Here is a 20,910-nt window from a genome sequence, read left to right as displayed (position 1 = left end):
GTTAGGTTAAATTCTTACCTTAATAGGTTTAATTTGTGTTCTATTACATCCCATTGTGCTTTTATTTATATTTATAGGGAATGTTAAATTCTTACCCTAATAGGATTACAATTCTAATACAATAATATCAAAATAATATCTAGTCTAAGAGATATGAATCCCATAAGAATATCCTAGATATATTAGAATTTACACAACCACATTTCTAATTTAATAGGACTACAACATAAAGTTTGTTATTACGAGTGTTTATATATATATATATGTATATCCTAGATATATTAGAATTTACACAACCACATTTCTAATTTATTAGGACTACAACATAAAGTTTGTTATTAGGAGTGTTTATATATATATATGTATGTATATATATATATTTTTTATATTTTTAAGACTTTTATGTTAATAAAAAACTATTATTAAAGGTTGCTACAACCATCTTACTTACCAGTGTTCTAAAATCAGCCTAGGCATTGCCTAGGCGCTCCACGGCTGACTGCCGATCCGATTAAGGCCTAATCGTTAGAAAAATCGGATAAATAATTCGGCTGCGTTTAGCCAAGACCTATGAGGGTTGGGCGGGCAAGGCAGTGTTGGACGGGCGGCAGGCAAGCTGAGTCTTATTAGAAATATTGGAACTGCAGCTGTATAATCTTCCAAGCCAACTGGGTAGAAAAGCATGCGCGGCGGCGATCGAGAAGGGACGAAGATGATGATGAATAGTAAAACACTTTAGAATAACCCAACCAAACGACATCGTTGATTTTAAGTGAATTCCCATAAAGCATCTTTGCATTGAACTTTAATAATGAGCTTCCGCACAATTTGGGCTTGTCACCAAACTAGTAAGGTCCAAAGTGAACTAAAAAAATATCTATAAATAAAAGTTTTTACTTAATGAATTTTTTATACTGTTTATTAATAATAGAACAAATCTTTATCAATGAAAAGAAAAAAAGGAAAATGCATGTTTTAATCTAAATAGCCACTTATTTATATTTATATGATATGTAATAAATTTATTTAAATTCGTTTAATTCACCTTACTCCTGTGGCCTTGAGTTTTAACCAACCTCCAGACTGGCACCTAACGTTTTTTAAAATCATAATCTTTATTATTGGATTCTTTGATCTCTTTTACGTTTTTCTTTCATTTTTCATTAATTTAACATTTTTTTAAAATAACATGTAATGTCATATTACGTGTTAATATTAACTACCAAATTCGGTCAGATTATATTACTTATTTATTTTAATAAATATAATATGACATGATAGTTAAGATATGGAGATGTCTCGATGTGAATGTCAGGTGCCCACAATAGAATCTGACAATGCATCATTCTGCCCTTAGATCCTTTCTTCGAGATGAAAAATTTTTAATTGTAACAGAAACATAAATAATACAGCACATACTTTTATGTAACGGATGAAATTTTTGAATTTTTAAGTTATTAACCTCCTATGCAACGTAAAACGTAGTGTACCAATTCGAATGTGTGACGCAAAAACTGAAAAATCTCTACTCCGAAACCCCTATTTTCTCCTCACTCTTCCCCGAAATTCAAACCCACCAAATCCCTAGCTTTCCCACTGCTGAACTTTTCACCGTCTCGTCTCGATTTTTCCATCGTTGCAATTAGTAATTTCTGTTGTTTTTTGAGATGGAGATTGAGCAAAAGCAAGAGGAGGTCATTGATCACTACGTGAAGCAAGCCTCATCACTCGATGGCTCCGCTCTCGGCCCCCTCGTCGCAGAAGTCACCTCCCACCCTGCCCTTTTTGCCTTTTCGGAAATTATCGCTGTCCCTAATGTTCTTCAGGTTCCCATGTTTCTATTTATTTATTGTGGAATTTCAGTTTTCTGTGTATATTTTGGTCGTGTAGTTTCTGGGTTTGAGCAAAGGATGTATAATCAGAATTTGTTGCAGCCAAAGAGAAAATAAAATTATTGATTGTTACTGGGTTTTGTTTCATACGCATTTGTTTTTTGACTGTGGAATATATGCAGCTTGAAGGAACTGGAAATTCTGTGTACCTCGATGTACTTCGATTGTTTGCACATGGCACATGGAGTGATTACAAGAGTAAGCACGCAAAAATCGCTTCATCTTTTGGTCGATTTTCTAATGGGTTTGTTATTCTCTAGCTGTTGGTTTGATTGCTTTGGTTATCTTGCACCAAATCGATTAATGCTTGTTTTCCGCTTCCATATCTGTGATAAAGAAATCGAACAATAACCCCTAAAATTTAAATATCAACAAACCCTGTGCAACATGAAAACAAAACTCAGAAGGAGAAAAACCCAAAATTTGAGCCACCATTGGAACGTCTGTTGGCTCATTGTATGAAACATTGTGCGCAGCTTCATTCTCAAGACCATGAGGCAGGGTTTTGGGTGCCAATGCAGTTGGTGCTTTTGTCATATTAATGTCGCTTCAGGATATAACTGACCCATGTATACTTCTATCAAGCTCTGCTGCAGAGTCATCACTTCATCACCAGTTTTTGTTTCTTACTGTTGCTTTGGAGATGTCAAAGAAGATATTTTCTTATACTTGTTCACTGATAAGATGAATAAATGGAGGCAGCAACATATTTTCATTAGAAGAAGTGTAAACTGGGCAACTGGCACATTTGTTTTAAATCAACTGCTGTATCTTTTATTAAAATCTACAACTGTGTCTTTTATTATTCCCTCCATAACATTTAAGCTTTTCCTTACTTCAATAATTTTGAAATTCGGGAGATATTGTCAATTCCCAGGAGAACTACTTCCCATAAAGTTTCTGAGTATATTTTCTATGAAAAAAGAAATTAAGCATCTCTTTGGCATTGTTATGGAATTTAAGAAACTGAAATGTATTGTTGGTGATGCCAGTCGTCTTCCACATTTGGTCCCTGATCAAGTCTTAAAGCTGAAACAGCTTACTGTTCTTACACTGGCTGAGACAAACAAGGTATGTTTCCTTAAATGCATAATCCTTTGAAAAGTTGTTGGTGATATACATCTCTGATTGCGTAGTAATGGTTATGGCTGGATGGTTTTCCAATGTGAATATATGGAGCTTGTCACCTTTGGTACTTGATGTCCTCCATGCTTCAGAAAATATGTCATCAAAAATGAAAGGAGAGGAAAAATTATCATCACTTTTAGACAAGTCTTATGGACAGATATTTGTTTTAGTTGCACTTGGTGGAAAGACTGCAGTTACCAATTGAATTCTGAATGTAATGGATGATGGTGCCTTTTACTGCAAACGATGATATGAAAAGTTATATGGAATGCCAGAAGCTTATTCGTTCCAATCAAAATTCAGAACAATAGTGGACGTACAGGTCTTAGTGTTGAACATATCATGAGATTGTTGTGCTAAAAGACCATGGAGAGAGTCTTCTAGAACCTTTTTAAGTATTTGTAAAGTAGTGATTCATCATATCATGATATTAGGTGTCTAGGACACTATTGTGTTGATATCCGGTTTTTATATACACAGATGTCCCATATTGTGCATTCAGTTTTCTCTTATATTCTTGAATTATTTTCCAGGTACTACCGTATCATCAACTTATGCAGGAGTTAGATGTTATCAATGTACGAGAGCTTGAGCATTTTCTCATTAATGAGTGCATGTATGCGGTAATAATTCTTTCATCCGTCTACCTCTATTTTTTCCCAGTTGCATTGAAATATGCATCTTTTACTGGACAAAAAGGTTTCTTTAGTGAAGGTTGTGGAGTGAATAATCATAACTTTAACGAATTGTTATTCAAATACAGTACAAATAAACACTCTTCTCCCATCCATCTGTCCACCAATTTGACTCAGTGTGCATGGGCGGCAGGACTCTGCTATGGTTCTTGCCCGTGTAAGAATTTATTTTTGAATATCGGACAGTACCTGAAAATTGTTACTGTTAGTTTGGTCTATGAAGCACAGATATTCCAAATTTTGCAGGTGTGGAGTATCGTGTGAGGATATGGCCCTGATGCCCCCCAATAACACCCCAACAGTTATCGTATACAGATTTGCAGTATTCATTGACATTTTGTAAGTTTTGACTTTTGGATATAGTGCGACATGCGTTGTGTACATACGCATCCAGATGCCCTTGGCATTTTTTGTGTGAATCTTTTCCTTAAAAATGGGGGTCGTCCATTGGTACTTTTAAATTACAACTCACTTCTGACTCTCTTATGTAGATTACTTATGCACATATACGTGTAATGTGATATATACTATTTTATTATCCCATCCTTGTTATATAGTAATTTATCCTGTATTTGTATCTGTGTAACATAGTTAAGTGGATAGAGAAAACATGAAGGAGATGTCTGATTGTAACTTTATATGTTTTCTCTTAGGGCATAATAAGAGGAAAGCTGGACCAGTTGCGAAAATGCTTTGAGGTTTGTGTTTATTACTGCTGCCTTTGCTTCAAATTATTTTTAATTTTTGTGTTGTTTTACTTGTTTTCGCTTGCGTTGGTCTTTGTTTATTTCCTTATAAGAAATATCGAATCAATTATTTCTTGTAAAATGCAGGTCCAGTTTGCTGCAGGGAGAGATCCGAGACCTGGACAACTTGGGAGTACGATTCAAACACTGTCAAACTGGTAACGTCTCTGATTTTGATGCAGTTTCTCTGTTGGGTTGTATGTTCAGTATGCATATATGGAACTTCTTATTTAGAATTTGGTCCTAAATATGTGCATTATGATCTGAAAACATTCATGTCTGACCTTGATTGCATAAAAGTTTCCCTGACTCTTAGTTGTGTGCAATCAAATGCTATGGAGCATCTGTTACCAATTTAATGAAATTGTTTCATGTGGTAGAGTTTATTAACTACTACCACATTAAAAAAAGCGGTTCCATGTTTATCGTAGTAATGCATTCTCGTGTTTAATCCAGTATGCTGACTTTGTGATATTTTGCTTCTAAGTTAATGATTTCTCAAGTTTCTTTTTGAGATATAAATCTGATGGTGTTGCCTAAATTTTGTGAATGAAAACGTAGGTTGGATACCTTAAGCAATCTTCTTATCTCAATTCAAGAAAAGATGAAGTGGGCTGATACTATGACTGAAGTGGCCAAGGAACACAAGAAAGAAGTTGGAAATAGGGTGGAAGAAGTAAAGAAGTCGATTTCCATCAAGGTCAGTTTAATCCTGTTGTATTTTTTGTGTTGCTTCTGCAACTAATCCTTCCTAATAAAGTGAACGGGATCCATTTTGATGATTTGAACATATGGCATGCGATGGCAAAACACGATATTATGATTTTCTTTTCGTTGATGTATTTCTCTGCCACAAATGTGCACATCAGCGCCTTTTTGATGAGCTATTCTGAAGCTATACATAATCATAGATGAACGAGTTCTTTAGTCCCACTCCACACACGAAACACATAATTTTTTATTAATCTTTTGTTTAGTCATTGGGATATGTTGGTCGATGTGTCTTTACTTACATTGTGGCAGAAGTTCCCCACTGTAAGCAGGCCGACGTTGACTTCCGGGGGCATGAGGAGATCTACTCGGAACCTGGTGGAGTGATGGACTATGAGGAAGACCGTAGTCGACCAAAGAGGTAATACAACCACCTCATTTTCTTAGTTATGATTTTTATTTGCAAATACATGGCGATTCTTGTACGTGTTCTACTCTTACAATAAAAATAAATAAAAATCACTTTCGCTCTTGGTTTCCTCTCTTTTACCGCCAAAACTATTATCGGCGATATTTGTACCTTTGGATCGAGTGATCAATATGATTTTCCTTCATTCCACTGTTTGACTTGGAATTGCAGGAGACGGCATCCTATATATATAAGAGTTGAGGGTTGGAGACGACGATTATTTAGGCAAGTTCAAGTTGCCTTCTTTCCCAGGTCTGTTGATATCTCCTTTTCGGAGACCACAATATCTCTGGTAATAAACATTCTTATTTTTCCAATTGAGTTGACATGAATGAATAATGAAACAACGTTTGTTGGTGCGGCTAAACATGCTTTATGGATGGATATTCAGATACTAGGGCTCTACTTCTTTCTTTAATGTTATACGTAGTATTACGCTTGCTCTGTAGCACTCGAATGCAATCGCTGAAACCGATTAAACGCCGTTAAAGCATACCTTGAGGAAATAATTTTTAAACACCCATTTTTTAAAGCATTTCCAACAATGCTAGCTATGGTTTTTAAATTTATAAATGCAATGCGGCGTTCAAAATTTATAAATTTTTTGTCTGAGTAAAACATTCAAAGCAATCCAAATTGCTTTGCTTTGCTAAAAATATGAAATTGAAAATAATTATTATAGATTGTAAGTGACGTGTGACTCAGTTGGTTACGAACATTCGTCCTTGCACTCGAGGTCTCGTATTTCAATTTCCTTACCTGTAATTTAAGTGAGTTTAGTGTACGTACACTACTCTATCGTTTGTCCCAAAAAAGTAAAGAATTATAATAGTTCACATGATTATACTCCAACCTTGGTTGAGATTTTTTGTGTATTTTAGAAGGGTGGATGGATATGGAATCATATGAAAATTGTTCGTTATTTTAGGGAGTGTTACATTTACGTCATCATTTTGAAATTTACGCTAGGCACACAAATCATTTTTCTTTTCGTGTTTTTGTAATAGGCTCACAAATCATTTAACAGAAAGAATAGAAACTAAATAACTAAAAAAACATAGATAAACAAACAAAAATAAAACTGTCGTAACAAAAACATACGGTTAAACCTCCATAAATTAGTAATCTTGGGACCAAAGAAAATCTATTACTTTAGCAAATGTTAAATACATTAGAAAATTTATGTATGGCCTTAAACCGCATGTCTTGAGGATAAAGTTATCCTCCTCGTCGAGGTTTCTAGGGGTCTTCATGTCGTCAAGTTCTTGTGGTGCCATTGGAGAATCTGTTGTTTGCAGAGACTTTGCTGGTTAAATGCTGTCGCATTTTAATCGATTTCTTTTTTGCTTAGGCTATTTTCTTTTTATTTAATTTGTAATTACTTAAACCAAATTATAAGTCCAGCTGTAAATAGATGGTCCACATGTCAAAATTTTAATGGGAGTATCACGAATGATGTAGAAGTATAGTGCTACCTAATAATTTCTCGAGAGAGTGTTCCAAGTGTGGGAGGGAGGGGAGATTTTTAATGTGCTCGAATTACGGGGCGATCCGCCATATGTCATTATACGAGTGGATGGATACTTAAAAAAATTTCCCTTGACTTGTACAATAACATATAGTGTATTACCCATATTCCGAGCACATTCAAAAATCTTTCGGAGAGAGAGTGAAGTTCAAAGTTCCTCTTTGACGTGGGTTGCTTCCACGACTGTTTTGCATTTTGCTTAGGGTTTTGTTTTAATTATTAGTTTTTTTAATAATCAACTGATTTTTTTTAACAAACGATATTATTTACACTACGGTGGAAGATGTGCGCTTAGCCTCACAATGAGCTAGTAATAATGTGGTTCAAACTCACATTTGGTGAAAATCGAACCTAAGACTTCTCATTTATAAGTGAAGATGAATATCACTAGAGTATAGTACTAAGTGACTGATAATCAATTGATTTTAAGTGGGTGTACAAAAAAGTTTACATAATTGAGTAGGGTTTTTTATTTATCAAAAAAAAAAAAAAAGAAAGAGTACAAAATATGAGTTTGGATGCACCTCGGATTGATTTCCAAAGTGATGTCTGATGCCTTTTTATAGGCACGTGGCTTTGACAACGTACAAGTAAAATTCATGACAAACGAAATGCATGTTTTATCTGCTTTCAAACATTTCAGCGCCGCCCTATTTCAGAGCCCTCCATTGCATTTGATTTTCGCCAACTTAATTTCTTCTAATATTTCTTTCAACTATCGCTGCTCCATCTTTTCATCATATCGAATCTCTTACTACATGCTTAAATCTCCTTCGTCAACTGTAACGTGTATACTTGCATACACACAAAGATACACACACACACACACATGTAGACTTGGCAGTTTCTAACACAATACGAAAATAACGGGTTTCAGGTCAACATGATAACTTTTTGGGTCATTATCGGGTAACCTGTTAAGAATCCGTTATTAATGGGTATACACGAAGGTAAGAAGATGAACGGTTTAGATATTTGATATCACATTTCGATATTTACGATTAAATGAAATATGAGTCGATGTCATATAGTTTGTAGAAATTTTATAAACATCAAGCAATATTTTCACTAATGGTAAAACCCTGAATATAATATTAACGATCCAAACTATTCATCTTTCTGCATCCTCTAATAGATCAAGTTTTCAAAAAAGAAAATCTGAAAAAACAAAATTTGATGAGAAAAATGAATTGTAAATGTAAACAACAATCAATGGTTAAATTTTAATCTATGATTTATATGATTAAAGTGGCGAATTTCGAAGTTAAGCTGTTCATGAAAGTTGTAAAGCTTGTCATTACGAGCGTTTATATATTTTTTTCTATATTTTTATACACTTCTACATTAATTAAAAAACTATTAAAGACTTTAGGTAAGTGAAAATATACTTAAAAGAAAAATACGTTTTTATGTTTTGGATGTGATAATATGATATGTATATACTTATTTAGTATTATGTTTTTCATTTGATTATTTATTGGTTTAAAATATATTTTCCTTAACGGGTAACGGGTCGGGTCATATTACATGTTAATATTATCGGGTCGATTTCGGGTCGGGTCATTTTACCTGTTTATTTTAATGGTGTTACACGACACGACCCGTTAAGATATCGGGTATGACACGAAAACGGAAAACACGACACGAATGTCAGGTCTACACACATGGTTCTAAAAATTCCCGCCTAGCTCCACCTAGGACATGCTTAGGCACTAGGCGGTTGATCACCATCTTGATTAGTCCTTAGACGTTTGAAAATTTAGAAAGTACACCTTGACCCGCTTAGGCGTCTGCCTAGCGCAACTAAACCCATCTGGGCACCCTGCCTAGATCTTGACTCTCACTTAGATAGAAAATCAATAACTTTCGTATTGCATTTTAATTTTTCAATAAAATGTAAGACATGTGTTGAATACTTGGATGAACATTCATTATATGTTTGTTCCTCATATTTTCAGTATGTTCTAATATTTTATAATTTATATGTCAGTTTATTTTGCAATTACGTATTCCAATATAATTATGTGTGTATTTTAAAATATAAATAGACATTTATTTATACAATATATAACAAATTTACTTAAATTCGCATAGGTTTTGCCTAGCTACCTCGGCGCTAGGCCCAACCCGCCGTCCGATTAGCGTATATATATATACATTATAATATATTATACACATGTTCAGTTTCCATACTGCTGAATGACAATATATTTCTACAAGCTGACACTACAAGATTTATATATTGGATTTAACTAGTAAATTAATTACAATAATATTTTGTGTAATTTTGAATTTTAACAAAATCATCATATAACTTTATTTAATGATAAAGACAAGAACAAGAAAAAAAAAATCTAATTAAAGGTGTGTGCAATTGCACAGCGTTTTTTTCCTGCTTTATATGGAGTGATTGATGGCAGGAGAATGGGCTTTTTTGGAACAAAAAAAAGGGCATTCTTAGAGAGATAAATTGATAATGGAACAAAATTAAGTAATTAGTGTAGAAAGCTAAAAAATTGAAGAGATTCAGAGAAAATTTGATGAGAATCGAAGAAAATTAAAAAAAGAAAAGATGTTTGGAAGGTGAGAAAGTGAGAAAATGCAAGAAGATGAGTGAGAAGAATGACCGTTAGGCTTCTTGGAGAGATATTATATTCAATTAAAGAAATAGTCAGTGCACGCCAACGTGTGTTCAATTTTAGAAATAGTGCATGTGTTTAGTTTTAGAAATAGTGTAGTACTCGTGTTCAATTTTAGAAATAGTGTAGTTCTCGTGTTTAGTTTAAAAAAATAATTGGTTTTCAGTTTTCAAAAATAGTGTTCAGTTTCAGAAATCGTGTAATACCGTTCAACTTCAGAAATAGTATATTACCATTCAATTTTAGAAATAGTGTAACACCTTTCAGTTTTAGAAATAGTGTGTGTGATTTATTACTTTTTACTATTTTATTTTTAATTATATTATTTTTATTTTTTTTACATTTTCATTAAAATTTAAGTCATTTTCATTAAAGTGTAAGCTCTTTTGTCTTTTTTTTTTTCATTAAAATTTAAGTTTTTTTTTATTAAATAAAATTTTAGGATGATTTTTAGTTAAAATAAACATTGACCAAGCCTTTTTCATTAAAGTTCTCTACTTTTTTTTTAATAAAAATTTGTCCAATATTAAAAACCAACACTAGTAATTGGCATTTAATTGTAATTTTTAAATATTAATTACGTTGCAATAATTATTGAGTTTTTTCTGTGTAGGTTATAGATATTGATTCCCATAACCAAAAAAAAGAAAAAAATGCTATTGGTCAATTATTATTAAATTCTCATAATAAAAAAGATCATATATTATCATCTACTTTTCATTGGGTGCTCCATATATATGTATATGCATATATTACATACCTATGTATGTTTATATCATATAGTTACGTACCAATACATTCGTGTCGATAATTATGTACCGATACTTCCGTACCAATGAGTCTTTTGTTTTTGTTTTGTTGTTAACTTTTAGTTAATTATATGACTTTATAAGTAATAAATGTGCTATAATTACTAAAGTATGGTAAGTTTTAAAAATAGGGACTTAAATCAGATTTAAAAAAACCACTAACGTTAAAATCTAAAAAGAATCTTATTTACGCCCTAAAGTCTAAAAGCCACTTAATTAAAATGTAGAAGAGTAGTTTGACTAAATATCTAAAAGCCTTGGATGTTTCGTCTAAGAATTTCAAAAACCAAGCATCTAGATCAAAATGTCCCATGTAAAATTCATGACAAACGAAATGCATGTTTAAACTGCTGTCAAAGCCCTCCATTGCATTTGATTTTCACCAACCTATGTTCTTTTAATATTCTTTCAATTATTGTTGCTCCATCTTTCATCCCTCAAAATGTATGACTACATGGTTAAATCTTCTCGATCAACTGTAACGTATATAGTAGAAATTAGAATACACACACACACACACGTTAAGTTTTCCGTACTGTTGAATGACAGTATATTTCTACAAGTTGAGTTTTCGAACTGTTTCAATACGAAACTGAAACAAACAACTGCAACTCTAATTTGGCAATCATATGAGTAACAATATGCTCAGTTAAGTGAGATGCATCGTACTCACGTGAATATATCAATCCACATATTTCATGCTCACGTTTGTTCGAGGAATGAATTCACACCCATTACATTTGAATTCCACGCCTATATATAATATATTTTTCCACTTGGGAAATAACCTCCAGTGCATAGAGAATATTATCTTTGAAACTTAAGAGATTGAGACAGAGAGCATATCTCAAAAGTCATGCAATTCATGTTTTCATGCTTTCAAGTTTGAAAAGACGCCCATACGTGGAATAACATGCCTACACATATAGACATACCATGCCTAAACAAACTGCTCATCCTTTTTCGTCAAATAATGCAGAAATGGTTGCCCAGATATCTTCATTTTATTGAACAAACCAATTCGGTTGCATGTAAACCGCTGCCGAAACATCATTTAACCCAATTATCAACTAAAATCACAAAGATTGAAGACTTAATTGCATTAACTGTATGCAATTCTTCTTAAAACCGAAAGGGCTATAGCTATACATCAAATACACCACCTTATGTTGGAGATCAGAAAATGTGAACAATATAAACTACAACAAGAAGTGTGTGTGCGATCAATATAAACAATGAAGAAAGTAAGAAACATTGACAAACTTGCCAATTACGGCTTGCATGCAATGTCCTAAAGCTAAAATTCCGTCCATGGCTTTCTTGTTGCAGTTCGTAGGCATCTGTCTTCCATAATTCAACTACCGGTGGTTTGAAGTCAAAGCACCACAACTTCAAACTCTGGCAAACCATTTTATATATTTGTACTCTCAAGGACAAGACTTGGAAAGACTTAGAGAAAGACATACATAGGGTTTTATAGGCCAAAGTGTCGTTTGCGAGAGGTTGCAACTCATTATCATTGAAGCATCTGCATATTCCTAGAGAATACACTACCAATTGCCAAAAGATGGGATGTTTAGCCTCTGTATAATGAACCACTGCCAGTTTACAAATTAAGTATGGTGCAGTACCCAATTTAATCAACTGGATTGAAGAAATTTTCATTCAAATATTGAAATTGAATATTTTAAAATAAAATTGAACTTTAGTAGAACCTGTTTCAAAGGTACGGAAGTTTCTCAGGATTCAAACCCTGATATTGAGTTTATAGAATCATGTAAAAAACCTGTCCGACAAAAAGAAGAATCATGTAAATTTTTTGCTTCTTGTGAGAAAGAAAATTCTTAAAAGGTTATACACGTGCAACTGTGCAACATTGAGTTTTTGAGACAACTATATATATTGGGAAGCGTGAGACAACTATATACATTGGGAAAGGGTTAATCTATGAGTTAATAATAATTTGGTAATTAACTACAAATGAAGAAAAATATCAGTGAACCGTGGTGTACAAAATTATCGATTATGTTTGGCACAAATTACATCTAGCATCTCACAAACTACAATGAAGGAAAAAAAAAAAAAACAAGAGAAAATAATAATCTGCGTCGATGGCGAAAAGATGGTCAAATGTATACAACTCAGTTAGAAAGAGTTCAGTTGGAACACTTTAAATGGTTCATCTCCTTCTTCCAACTTGGCTTTTGCCGCCGAGCAAACTACATTCCTTTTCCGCTTAAGCGTTGGTGATCCTCCACCATCCGACGATAATACAGACGAAGATGATGGCTTCAGTGAGCAACGCTTAGAAGCCACACGACCCGGCTCCGAATCATGCGTGCCAATGAGGTGAGGAAAATTAAGCTTAGCCTTGGAGCCACGCATTTTAAAAGCGGCTCGGTCATAAGCCAAGCCGGCATCCACAGCTGTCTCGTAGGTTCCGAGCCAGATTCTGGCCCCGTTCTTCTTTGGGTCTCTTATCTCAGCTGCGTACTTACCCCAGGGTCGTTGCCTCACTCCCCTAAAATTCCGTCCGCTCTGTGGGACTTGAACAACACACGCTGCCACCTCGAAGTTATTTGATGTGTCCAAAACATGGTTCATTATTCCCATTGTGTCACCCAAATCCTCGACAAGAAAATGAGCATTGCTAGAGCTTGAAGTACTTGGAGAATTAAGCGATGGTGCATCAAGCTCAGCTACATCGGCCAAAAATGTCTCCTGGGTTTCGAAATCATCGTGTAGTAGATGCTGACGAATCGATTCCAAGAGAGCCCAGTTGGATCTTGACATGCTTTCTGTCGACATTTCTGATGATCTAATAATTTTATCAGTATGTACTTAATATTCGGGGATATACGAAGAGTTGATGGTTGTGAGTGTGATATGTAAACCTGAAGGCTTTTGAAGTTGTGAGATATCTCCTTGTTAGGATTTGTATATATGTATATATATGCGTGGAGGTGTGCGGAGAGAGGCTTATTGTCATGTTCGTACACAATGTTTACTATTATATTGAATAGAGTTATAATTTCCATGAAAGCCCATTGGTTTTTCTTTTCGATCACATGTTTTGAATGCTTAAATATGGTTTTTTTATTCGATATTTGTCTCGAAGGTGCTTGTTGATTTAAAAATATATATAAAAAATGGAGACAACTTGACATAGATCTAATTTTATGAGCGCTTGCTAGGATGAACTAGGATCCTCTCCTGAGCAGTTCCCTAAGGATCCTAGGGATTCCGTAATCATGTCCGTTTATCGTATATCGTGCGGTAAGAAATTATTTAAAATTTAAATTTTAAAATTCAAATATGAATAATATCTAACGAAAACTGACCATACGATATAAAATGAACGGACAAGATTGTGGGATCCCTAGGGAACTGCTCAGGAGAGGATCCTGGTTCTGCTAGGATTAGTTCAGTTCATTGAAATAGGTCCAATAAATGAAAATTATTTATAATTTGTACTATATTTACCCTTTAGACTTATAAATTGTGGTAAACACACAAGATTTCTTAATTATGGGATTATTTGTGGTTTAACTAATATCTTAATTGTTGAATTAGTTATAGCAATATAATCACCTCAACCCCCAATTCGTTCATCCCTCCTTTTTTGCTTATTCTAAACAATTCCCTCTGTTCGATCATGGAATCAATCCTCCTCTTTTTTCTCTCTTATTTCATGAGTGATATTTTTGTGTTCTTTCCTCCAAAATCGTTCCTTTAATATTATATCTTATTTATATTTCTAATGTTCCGACATGGAGGTTCCTAACAATTTTCTTCCAATACAAGGTAGTTTATTTTTGTCTTGCAGGATGATTATATCTGTTTTGTAAGTGTAAAGCATTTTTCTTCTGATAAATTGTAGGAATGGTCTTTCAACTTTAACCAAATTGGAGCAATAATTCCTCAACTAAAAATCTTTTACCATTGATCCCTCAAGTCATCAAAACGTACATTTATGATCATTTTCGTCAACTTCGTTAGAACTTCCGTAAAAATAAGTCATGTGTCATGCACGTGAAGCTAAATCAAGGGGCAAATATGAAAAATCAAATAAGAAAAATTGTATCAATGACCCCTCAACTTTAATTCAACTGGAGAAATAGTCTCTCAACTTTAACCAAATTGTAGCAATGTCCTTCCAACATAACTCATTTTGATAGAATTCCAATGGAGTTGACGAAAATGACCATAGCTACATTCATGGGGGAAGTTACGTAGAAGCAAGAAGTGGCGGCCGCCCCCTGGTCCTGTTGGAAGTGATAAAGTTCCTTCTGGTCTTCTGGGTTCCTTGGGCGCGGGCTCCTTTTTTTTTTTTTTTTTTTTTCAAAATACCCAAGCCAAAGAAGGGAGGAAAGAAGATCTGCCTTTTGCAGCGTCTGCAAATGGAGTTATGTTTAGGTTCTAAGTTTCTAACAAAGAAGAAGAGAGGAAAATGAAAGACTTTCTCTCTCACCCATCCCACCACACGTGCCGCTTCAAAAACACCCAATTTGTTTAGTTTTTTTACGCTATTGTACCCAGTCAATTTGCGCCACTTAGCTTGCTATTTAATGTGCTAATTTATATTGAGATTTGTTTTATTTTTTAGTTATTGTCTGATTAATTTGCCCACTTTTTCAATATTTTTTAAGCCAGTTGTTTGACACTGTTATTTCACTTAAAACTCACTATAAACTCATACGAGCTTTTAAAAATGTTTTGTAAAGTATTACTGTGGAGCAAAAAATAATCAAGAAAATTATAAATGCGACATGTAGACCTTTGAGTAAAAAGGACAAAATTACCCTTGAGGCACACATGGACTCCCACGCACATGCAACGAACAATAAATGAGGACGGCGATTATTCAAAAGGCAACTCCTAATTTTCCTATTCAATTTAGGTTTAATTGCCAAGTTATTTGCAAGATATCATTTCACATAATATCTTGCAATTACACTCACAATTTGACCATATATGGCCGGCCCCTATTTTCTAAATAGGGCCTGTCACTCCCCTATAAATAGCCTTATTCTCCCACTAAAATTGTAAGCCACTCTCTACCCACAAACTCCTAAACACATTCTTTTTAGAATTCTAACTTTGGCATCAGAGATTCTTAGGCCAAAGCTCCCATTCATCGTGGGCGTGTGAGGCTTTTAGCCTTCATCTTAGGTGTTTTTATTTTGTAGGGGCATTTTCGTCAAAGGAGAGGACGGCGAAAATTTGCATCCACAAATTGGTGCTTTCATTGACAGTCTTGATTCACACGCTTGAAGAAGACTTTCGCATTCAAAAGTTTCTCATTTCTTGTTCATTTGTAGATTTTTCGTACATTCTTATTCCTAGAATTTTTAAACTTCTTTGAATAAACATAAAAGAAAAGTACAATGATTAGAAATTCATAAACCACAACGAACGGAACTTCTTACATTCAATGATTTGGACCAAGTGATGGAGATAGTGACGTAGCCATACCACAATGATCCACGAGGCTCAACGCAATGACGAGCGGAGTGGCACCACCCTAGCTATGCCAATGATAGCCACTAGGGTAGCAGCCATAGTGGCAGGTCACAGCAAGACCCAGGCTCAAGCTGTAGCCGCAGTTGCCAAAGCAGCAGTCCAAGACCCGCAGGCCCAAGTTGCGGGAGAGCCCAACACTCATGCACTTCAGCGGCCCAGCCCGCGCCCACGGTCTAACTTGTGCATGCGACCCGACTCGTTCTCGCGGTTCAACCCAAAGTTCGGCCTACTCTCGTGACCCTTATAGTAGCCCAAATTGGTCCAAGACTGGTTCAACTATATCGGGTTTAGATTTCTGGATCGACAATTGAATCGGGGGTATTTTCACCTCATTTCTCCACAGATTTGACATATCCCAACTCAAATCTCGCACCCAGAGTTCATTACACTTCCACTACTTAAGAAGACGTATACCTTCCAAGCTCTTCTAACCCAAATGGCGAACAAAACTTGTCTTGACAAGCGCCTTCACATAGTAGATGACCTTGGTGAATCAGCTCTTGCAGCATACCGAGATGCAGTGTGCCTTAGACGAGGTGTCCTGAAGTAGGACAAGGGTAAACAACAAACCTCTCTAGCGGAGTCCTGGCAAGCAACCACTCGACCAGTCACGAACCGAGCACTTTGGCAGTGTACACTCTCGACTAGGTCCCTGAGATAGCGTATACTCTCATCTTAGCGTGCTGAGGAGTGTGCATTCTTGGTTAGGCCCACAGACGAGTATACATTTATGGTTAGGACCACATTCTGATAATCAACATGAGTAACCTTCCAAGAGAGGTGTTCATTTGCGGCTAGGCTCTTGGTTAGGCCCACAGACGAGTATACATTTATGGTTAGGACCACATTCTGATAATCAACATGAGTAACCTTCCAAGAGAAGTGTTCATTTGCGGCTAGGCCCACAAGAAGCATCATGCATCACATGTCGGCTTAAGCTCAATAGGTAGCCTGTGAGGATCTACCTCGTCTGTTAAGAATGTACCACTAGACCAGTAGGTCACGACCAGGGGCAACTGAGAGCTCCGCTACCCCCAACAAAGGCAAATTCAGGAAGAAGTATAAAGGCTTCTAACTGAGCGATCACTCGATTTCCAATGTAACTGACGAGGCACTACGACGGGACATGACCAACATAAGTAGGTTACCCTTCACGGACAAGATTAGGTAGGCATAACGTCCATGCAAGTTCAGCATGCCACATTTCACATCCTTCAAAGGAGATGGAGACCTAGAGAGACACCTAAAGCACTACCGAATCACAATGATCCTCTATCAGAACAACGATGCTCTTATGTGCAATATATTTACCACCACTTTACAAGGTGAGGCATAAGATTGGTTTCACACATTGCCATCATAATTCATCCAAAGTTTTGATGAGCTTTCTTTGGTTTTCACCAAGGAGTATTCATCATATCGCTCTATCAAGAAGAAGTCCGACCACTTGTTCAATGTGAAAAAGAACCCAAAGGAGTCCTCCGCAACTATGTGAAGAGGTTCAAAGCAGAGAAGGCAAAGATAGTCGGATGCAACGACTCGATAGCAAGTGCATCATTCTAAAAATGACTCCTAGCAGACCACCTGCTATTCGGAGAATTGATCATGAAAGAATATCTAACGTTGGCAAACTATTTCGCTATAATAGAGAAGTATGCAATTTGGGACGAGGCTCACCGATGCACATTTAAGACAAATCCGAGCGATCTTGAATATGAAGTCCCCCACTACTCTAAAGATGACTCAAGATCTGACTAAACGAGCAACTTCACTCAACCTTTTACCCTTACGATCTACCGATCAACGTGAGCCATTTTTTTTACTCAATCGAAAAAGAGCACTAAGACAAACAGGACGACAAGTGCGAAAAAGCATTTAAGGACTTGAAAAGTACCTGACATCACCTCCCTACTATGCAAACATGAACCAGCAGATGCCCTATTTACATGTTTAACAGTATTTGAAGCAGCAATAAGCTCTACCCTCATACGAGAAAAGCTGAGGGCCCGACTACCTGTATTCCACAGTTCAAAGTCTCTTATTAATGCAGAAACCAGTTACCAAAAATTCAAAAGATAACTTTGGTGACAGTTGTTGCAACCCTGAAGCTTAAGTTATACCTTCAGATGCATGCAATCATTCTTATGATGCACTATTGCACCCAATTCAGACGCACGACGATAAAGACCTAGACATTGACGGATGCAAAGTTTTCTAACAAACGCAACAACTCACCCTAAAAGGCATACCAAGGGTAGACGAACACTAGAAAGATATACTCAGAAACAAGTTTTGTCCTTGTCGCCCCAGAAGATTCTACATAGGAGCAACATGTACCAATAGTTGAGCACCACCTCCTGCTGCATATAACACGGCCCCAGCCGACCCTTGCTCTATAATTCATCTTTAGAGTGGCATAATACTGGCATTTAAGCATCTTCTATTACGTGTAACATGGTCTCAGCTCTGCAACTCCCTACCGCGCCTATCTTACATCACGACTCCCTACTGTGAAGAGTTTTACTCCGTGGCTCCTCGCCAAGCTGACTCAAGATCCACAGCTTCTCGCCATACCGATTATGTTCGCAACTCTTTAGACTTTAAAGTATTTAACGACAGATCATAATACGAGGCTTTTACCAAAAGGCCTCCGAATAGTAAAGGACTTAGCAGTGAAAAAGCTTGCAATTCAATCTGATTCCCAGTTAATCACCAGCCAGACTAATAAGGAGTACACGGAAAAACATCTGAAGATGGTGCAGTGCCTAGAGAAGGTACAAAAGTAACTTGAGGCATTTCAGACTTACACCCTCACTCAAGTTCCGCAGGCAGACAACGCCCATGCGAACGTGCTAACCAGCCTAGGCTTAGCCCTCGACCATCAGCTCAAATGCTCTATTTTGTTGGAATATCTAGACAAGGCAAGCATAGAGGCGGTGCCAGCAGCGAAGGTGTCACATATTACTATAACTCCAAACTGGCAAGATTTCATTATAGATTACCTGGTCAATGACACACTTCCCATGGAAAGATTGGAGTCTAGAAAGCTCCAAACAAAGGCAATACGTTACTACATGTGGAACGGCATTCTCGTTTGAAGATCCTACACTGGACCACATTTCTGCTGCTTAGTGCCTCATGACGACCTAAAAGTTCTAAGTTCAATCCACAAAGGCGTTTGTGGAAATCACTCTGGAGGTTGATCCTTAGCACATAAGGTTTTTAATGCAGGCTACTACTGGCCTACTATGCATCAAGACGCTAAGGAGTTAGTACAAAAGTGCGACCACTAGCAACGCTACAAGTCTATACTAGCACTGCCTGCTAGCTTACTACATATGCAAACGAGTCTTTGGCCGTTCATGTAGTGGGCAATCGACTTGGTAAGGCTAATTTTGTCCGCTACTGGGGGCAGAGACATGATGATCGTGGCAACTGACTAATTCACCAAATGAGTGAAAGTACAGTCCATGACAACCATAACTCAGACGGACATAGAGCGCTTCATATAGAGGAACATCATTTGCCGATTTGGCATCCCTCAATCCATCGTCACATAAAATGGCCCGCAATTTGTAGGCAAAGATTTGGCGAATTTCTTCAAAAAATATGGCATCAAGTAGCACATGCCCACGCCAAGGTGTCCTCAAGGCAATGGGCAGGCCGAAGCATCCAATAAGACGATTCTCGACCGCTTCAAGAAATCACTCTTAGATAAGCAAAAATGGCCAGACAAACTTCCCGGATATCTATAGGCAAATCGCACAACCAAACGACAAGCAACCGGTGAAACTCATTTCTATTTGGCATTTGGTTTAGAAGCAATCATTTCCTCCTAATGTCATCATGCCAAGCATCAAGTAGAACAGAAAAGAGATGGCCACAAACTTAGATATGGTAGAGGAGAAACGCGAGAAGGTCATCACCCACATCGCAGCCTACCAATAACAGCTTCTCTCCAGCTACAACAAAAGGGCAAAGATCCAGCAGTTCCAGCTTGGAGATCTAGTCCTAAAACAAAAAAGATAAAACTTATCTAGGAAGGTCCGTACAAGATCAGTAGAGTAAGTGGCAAGGGTAGTTACACCCTCGCCACCATGAACAACAAAGAGATAAAAAAGTAGTGGAATGCCTACGATATGAGGAAGTACCATGCATGACCTCCCGTTACATTAAAGCCATAAGACTCAAGCAGCACGACCGGCACCATCTTGCAAGCCAAGAACTATCCAGTTGTTATGCAGTTCCTACCTTACAGTTAAGTTTTCATTTGTTTCACTCGTTTTTTAATGAGGAATTAGAAGTAATTTACAACTTGGCTCGGCTGCATGCTTACAACAACTGATCATTCTTGCACTTCAAAAGAAGACCGTGCCTTTTTTAGGGACTTATCGCATGAATTGCGCTGGTATAATTAGGTGCATAATGGCTTGCGCCAGGATTCCTAGAAGTAGCCACAATGGTCTTTTTCAAGGCTTAGTTCTCTTGGCTTAATCCATGGGGAACTGGGCCTCAGAGACGGATAAGGCACACTACGCAGTACGCCCTATGAACGGCTGCCCTGGAACCCTAAAGCTGCTATCAAGTGCACTAAGGTAGCCTACGGTTTCCAAAAGAGGACATACGACTTGTCCTTGGAGCAATAAGTTGCACTAAATTTATACAACCGCACATTTTTTTTGTGAAAGGTTAAATAGTTAGCGTGCATATACTAAGCTTTATCCACTACTGACATGCTACGCAGTCATTAAGCTTCACCTCATCCAAGCA

General features: G+C 36.5%; 2 protein-coding genes across 9 annotated transcripts; one reads left to right on the top strand and one right to left on the bottom strand.

Annotated features, from left to right (window-relative positions):
* Nucleotides 1-1,494: 1,494 nt before the first annotated feature.
* Nucleotides 1,495-6,035, top strand: LOC103433523 (COP9 signalosome complex subunit 7-like). Of its 8 annotated transcripts, none has more exons than XR_011582730.1 (10): nucleotides 1,495-1,826; nucleotides 2,015-2,092; nucleotides 2,877-2,963; nucleotides 3,554-3,643; nucleotides 4,369-4,413; nucleotides 4,549-4,619; nucleotides 5,023-5,161; nucleotides 5,485-5,593; nucleotides 5,813-5,853; nucleotides 5,921-6,035. XR_011582730.1 is itself a non-coding variant. In XM_070824663.1 (10 exons), the coding sequence occupies exons 1-10, from the start codon at nucleotides 1,668-1,670 to the stop codon at nucleotides 5,935-5,937; spliced, it is 816 nt and encodes a 271-aa protein (XP_070680764.1). In that variant the 5' UTR covers nucleotides 1,495-1,667; the 3' UTR covers nucleotides 5,938-6,035. The 8 variants fall into 8 exon arrangements, 7 of the variants coding, with proteins under 7 accessions (XP_070680764.1, XP_070680763.1, XP_070680767.1 ...); XM_070824663.1 differs by having other exon boundaries at nucleotides 5,505-5,593; XM_070824662.1 differs by having other exon boundaries at nucleotides 3,581-3,643; nucleotides 5,505-5,593; nucleotides 5,813-6,035.
* A 6,727-nt stretch (nucleotides 6,036-12,762) lies between these two features.
* LOC103433625 (ethylene-responsive transcription factor ERF096-like) lies at nucleotides 12,763-13,425 on the bottom strand. The gene has a single exon (XM_008371893.3). It carries the CDS (start codon nucleotides 13,423-13,425, stop codon nucleotides 12,763-12,765), a length of 663 nt encoding a protein of 220 aa, XP_008370115.3.
* Nucleotides 13,426-20,910: the final 7,485 nt, after the last annotated feature.

This window comes from Malus domestica, chromosome 07, assembly GCF_042453785.1.
Source record: "Malus domestica chromosome 07, GDT2T_hap1".
In the NCBI taxonomy this organism is placed as follows: Eukaryota; Viridiplantae; Streptophyta; class Magnoliopsida; order Rosales; family Rosaceae; genus Malus; species Malus domestica.
This window is presented reverse-complemented; position numbering and strand designations above follow the sequence as displayed.

What these genes read in the sequence shown, in the direction of transcription:
- LOC103433625 (XM_008371893.3), bottom strand. Translation starts at nt 13,425, where the DNA reads ATGTCGACAGAAAGCATGTCAAGATCCAACTGGGCTCTCTTGGAATCG.
- LOC103433523 (XM_070824660.1), top strand. Translation starts at nt 1,668, where the DNA reads ATGGAGATTGAGCAAAAGCAAGAGGAGGTCATTGATCACTACGTGAAG. An exon ending in CTGTCCCTAATGTTCTTCAG is followed by an intron (nt 1,827 to 2,014) that starts GTTCCCATGTTT and finishes GAATATATGCAG; the next exon opens with CTTGAAGGAACTGGAAATTC. An exon ending in ATTCAAACACTGTCAAACTG is followed by an intron (nt 4,620 to 5,022) that starts GTAACGTCTCTG and finishes ATGAAAACGTAG; the next exon opens with GTTGGATACCTTAAGCAATC.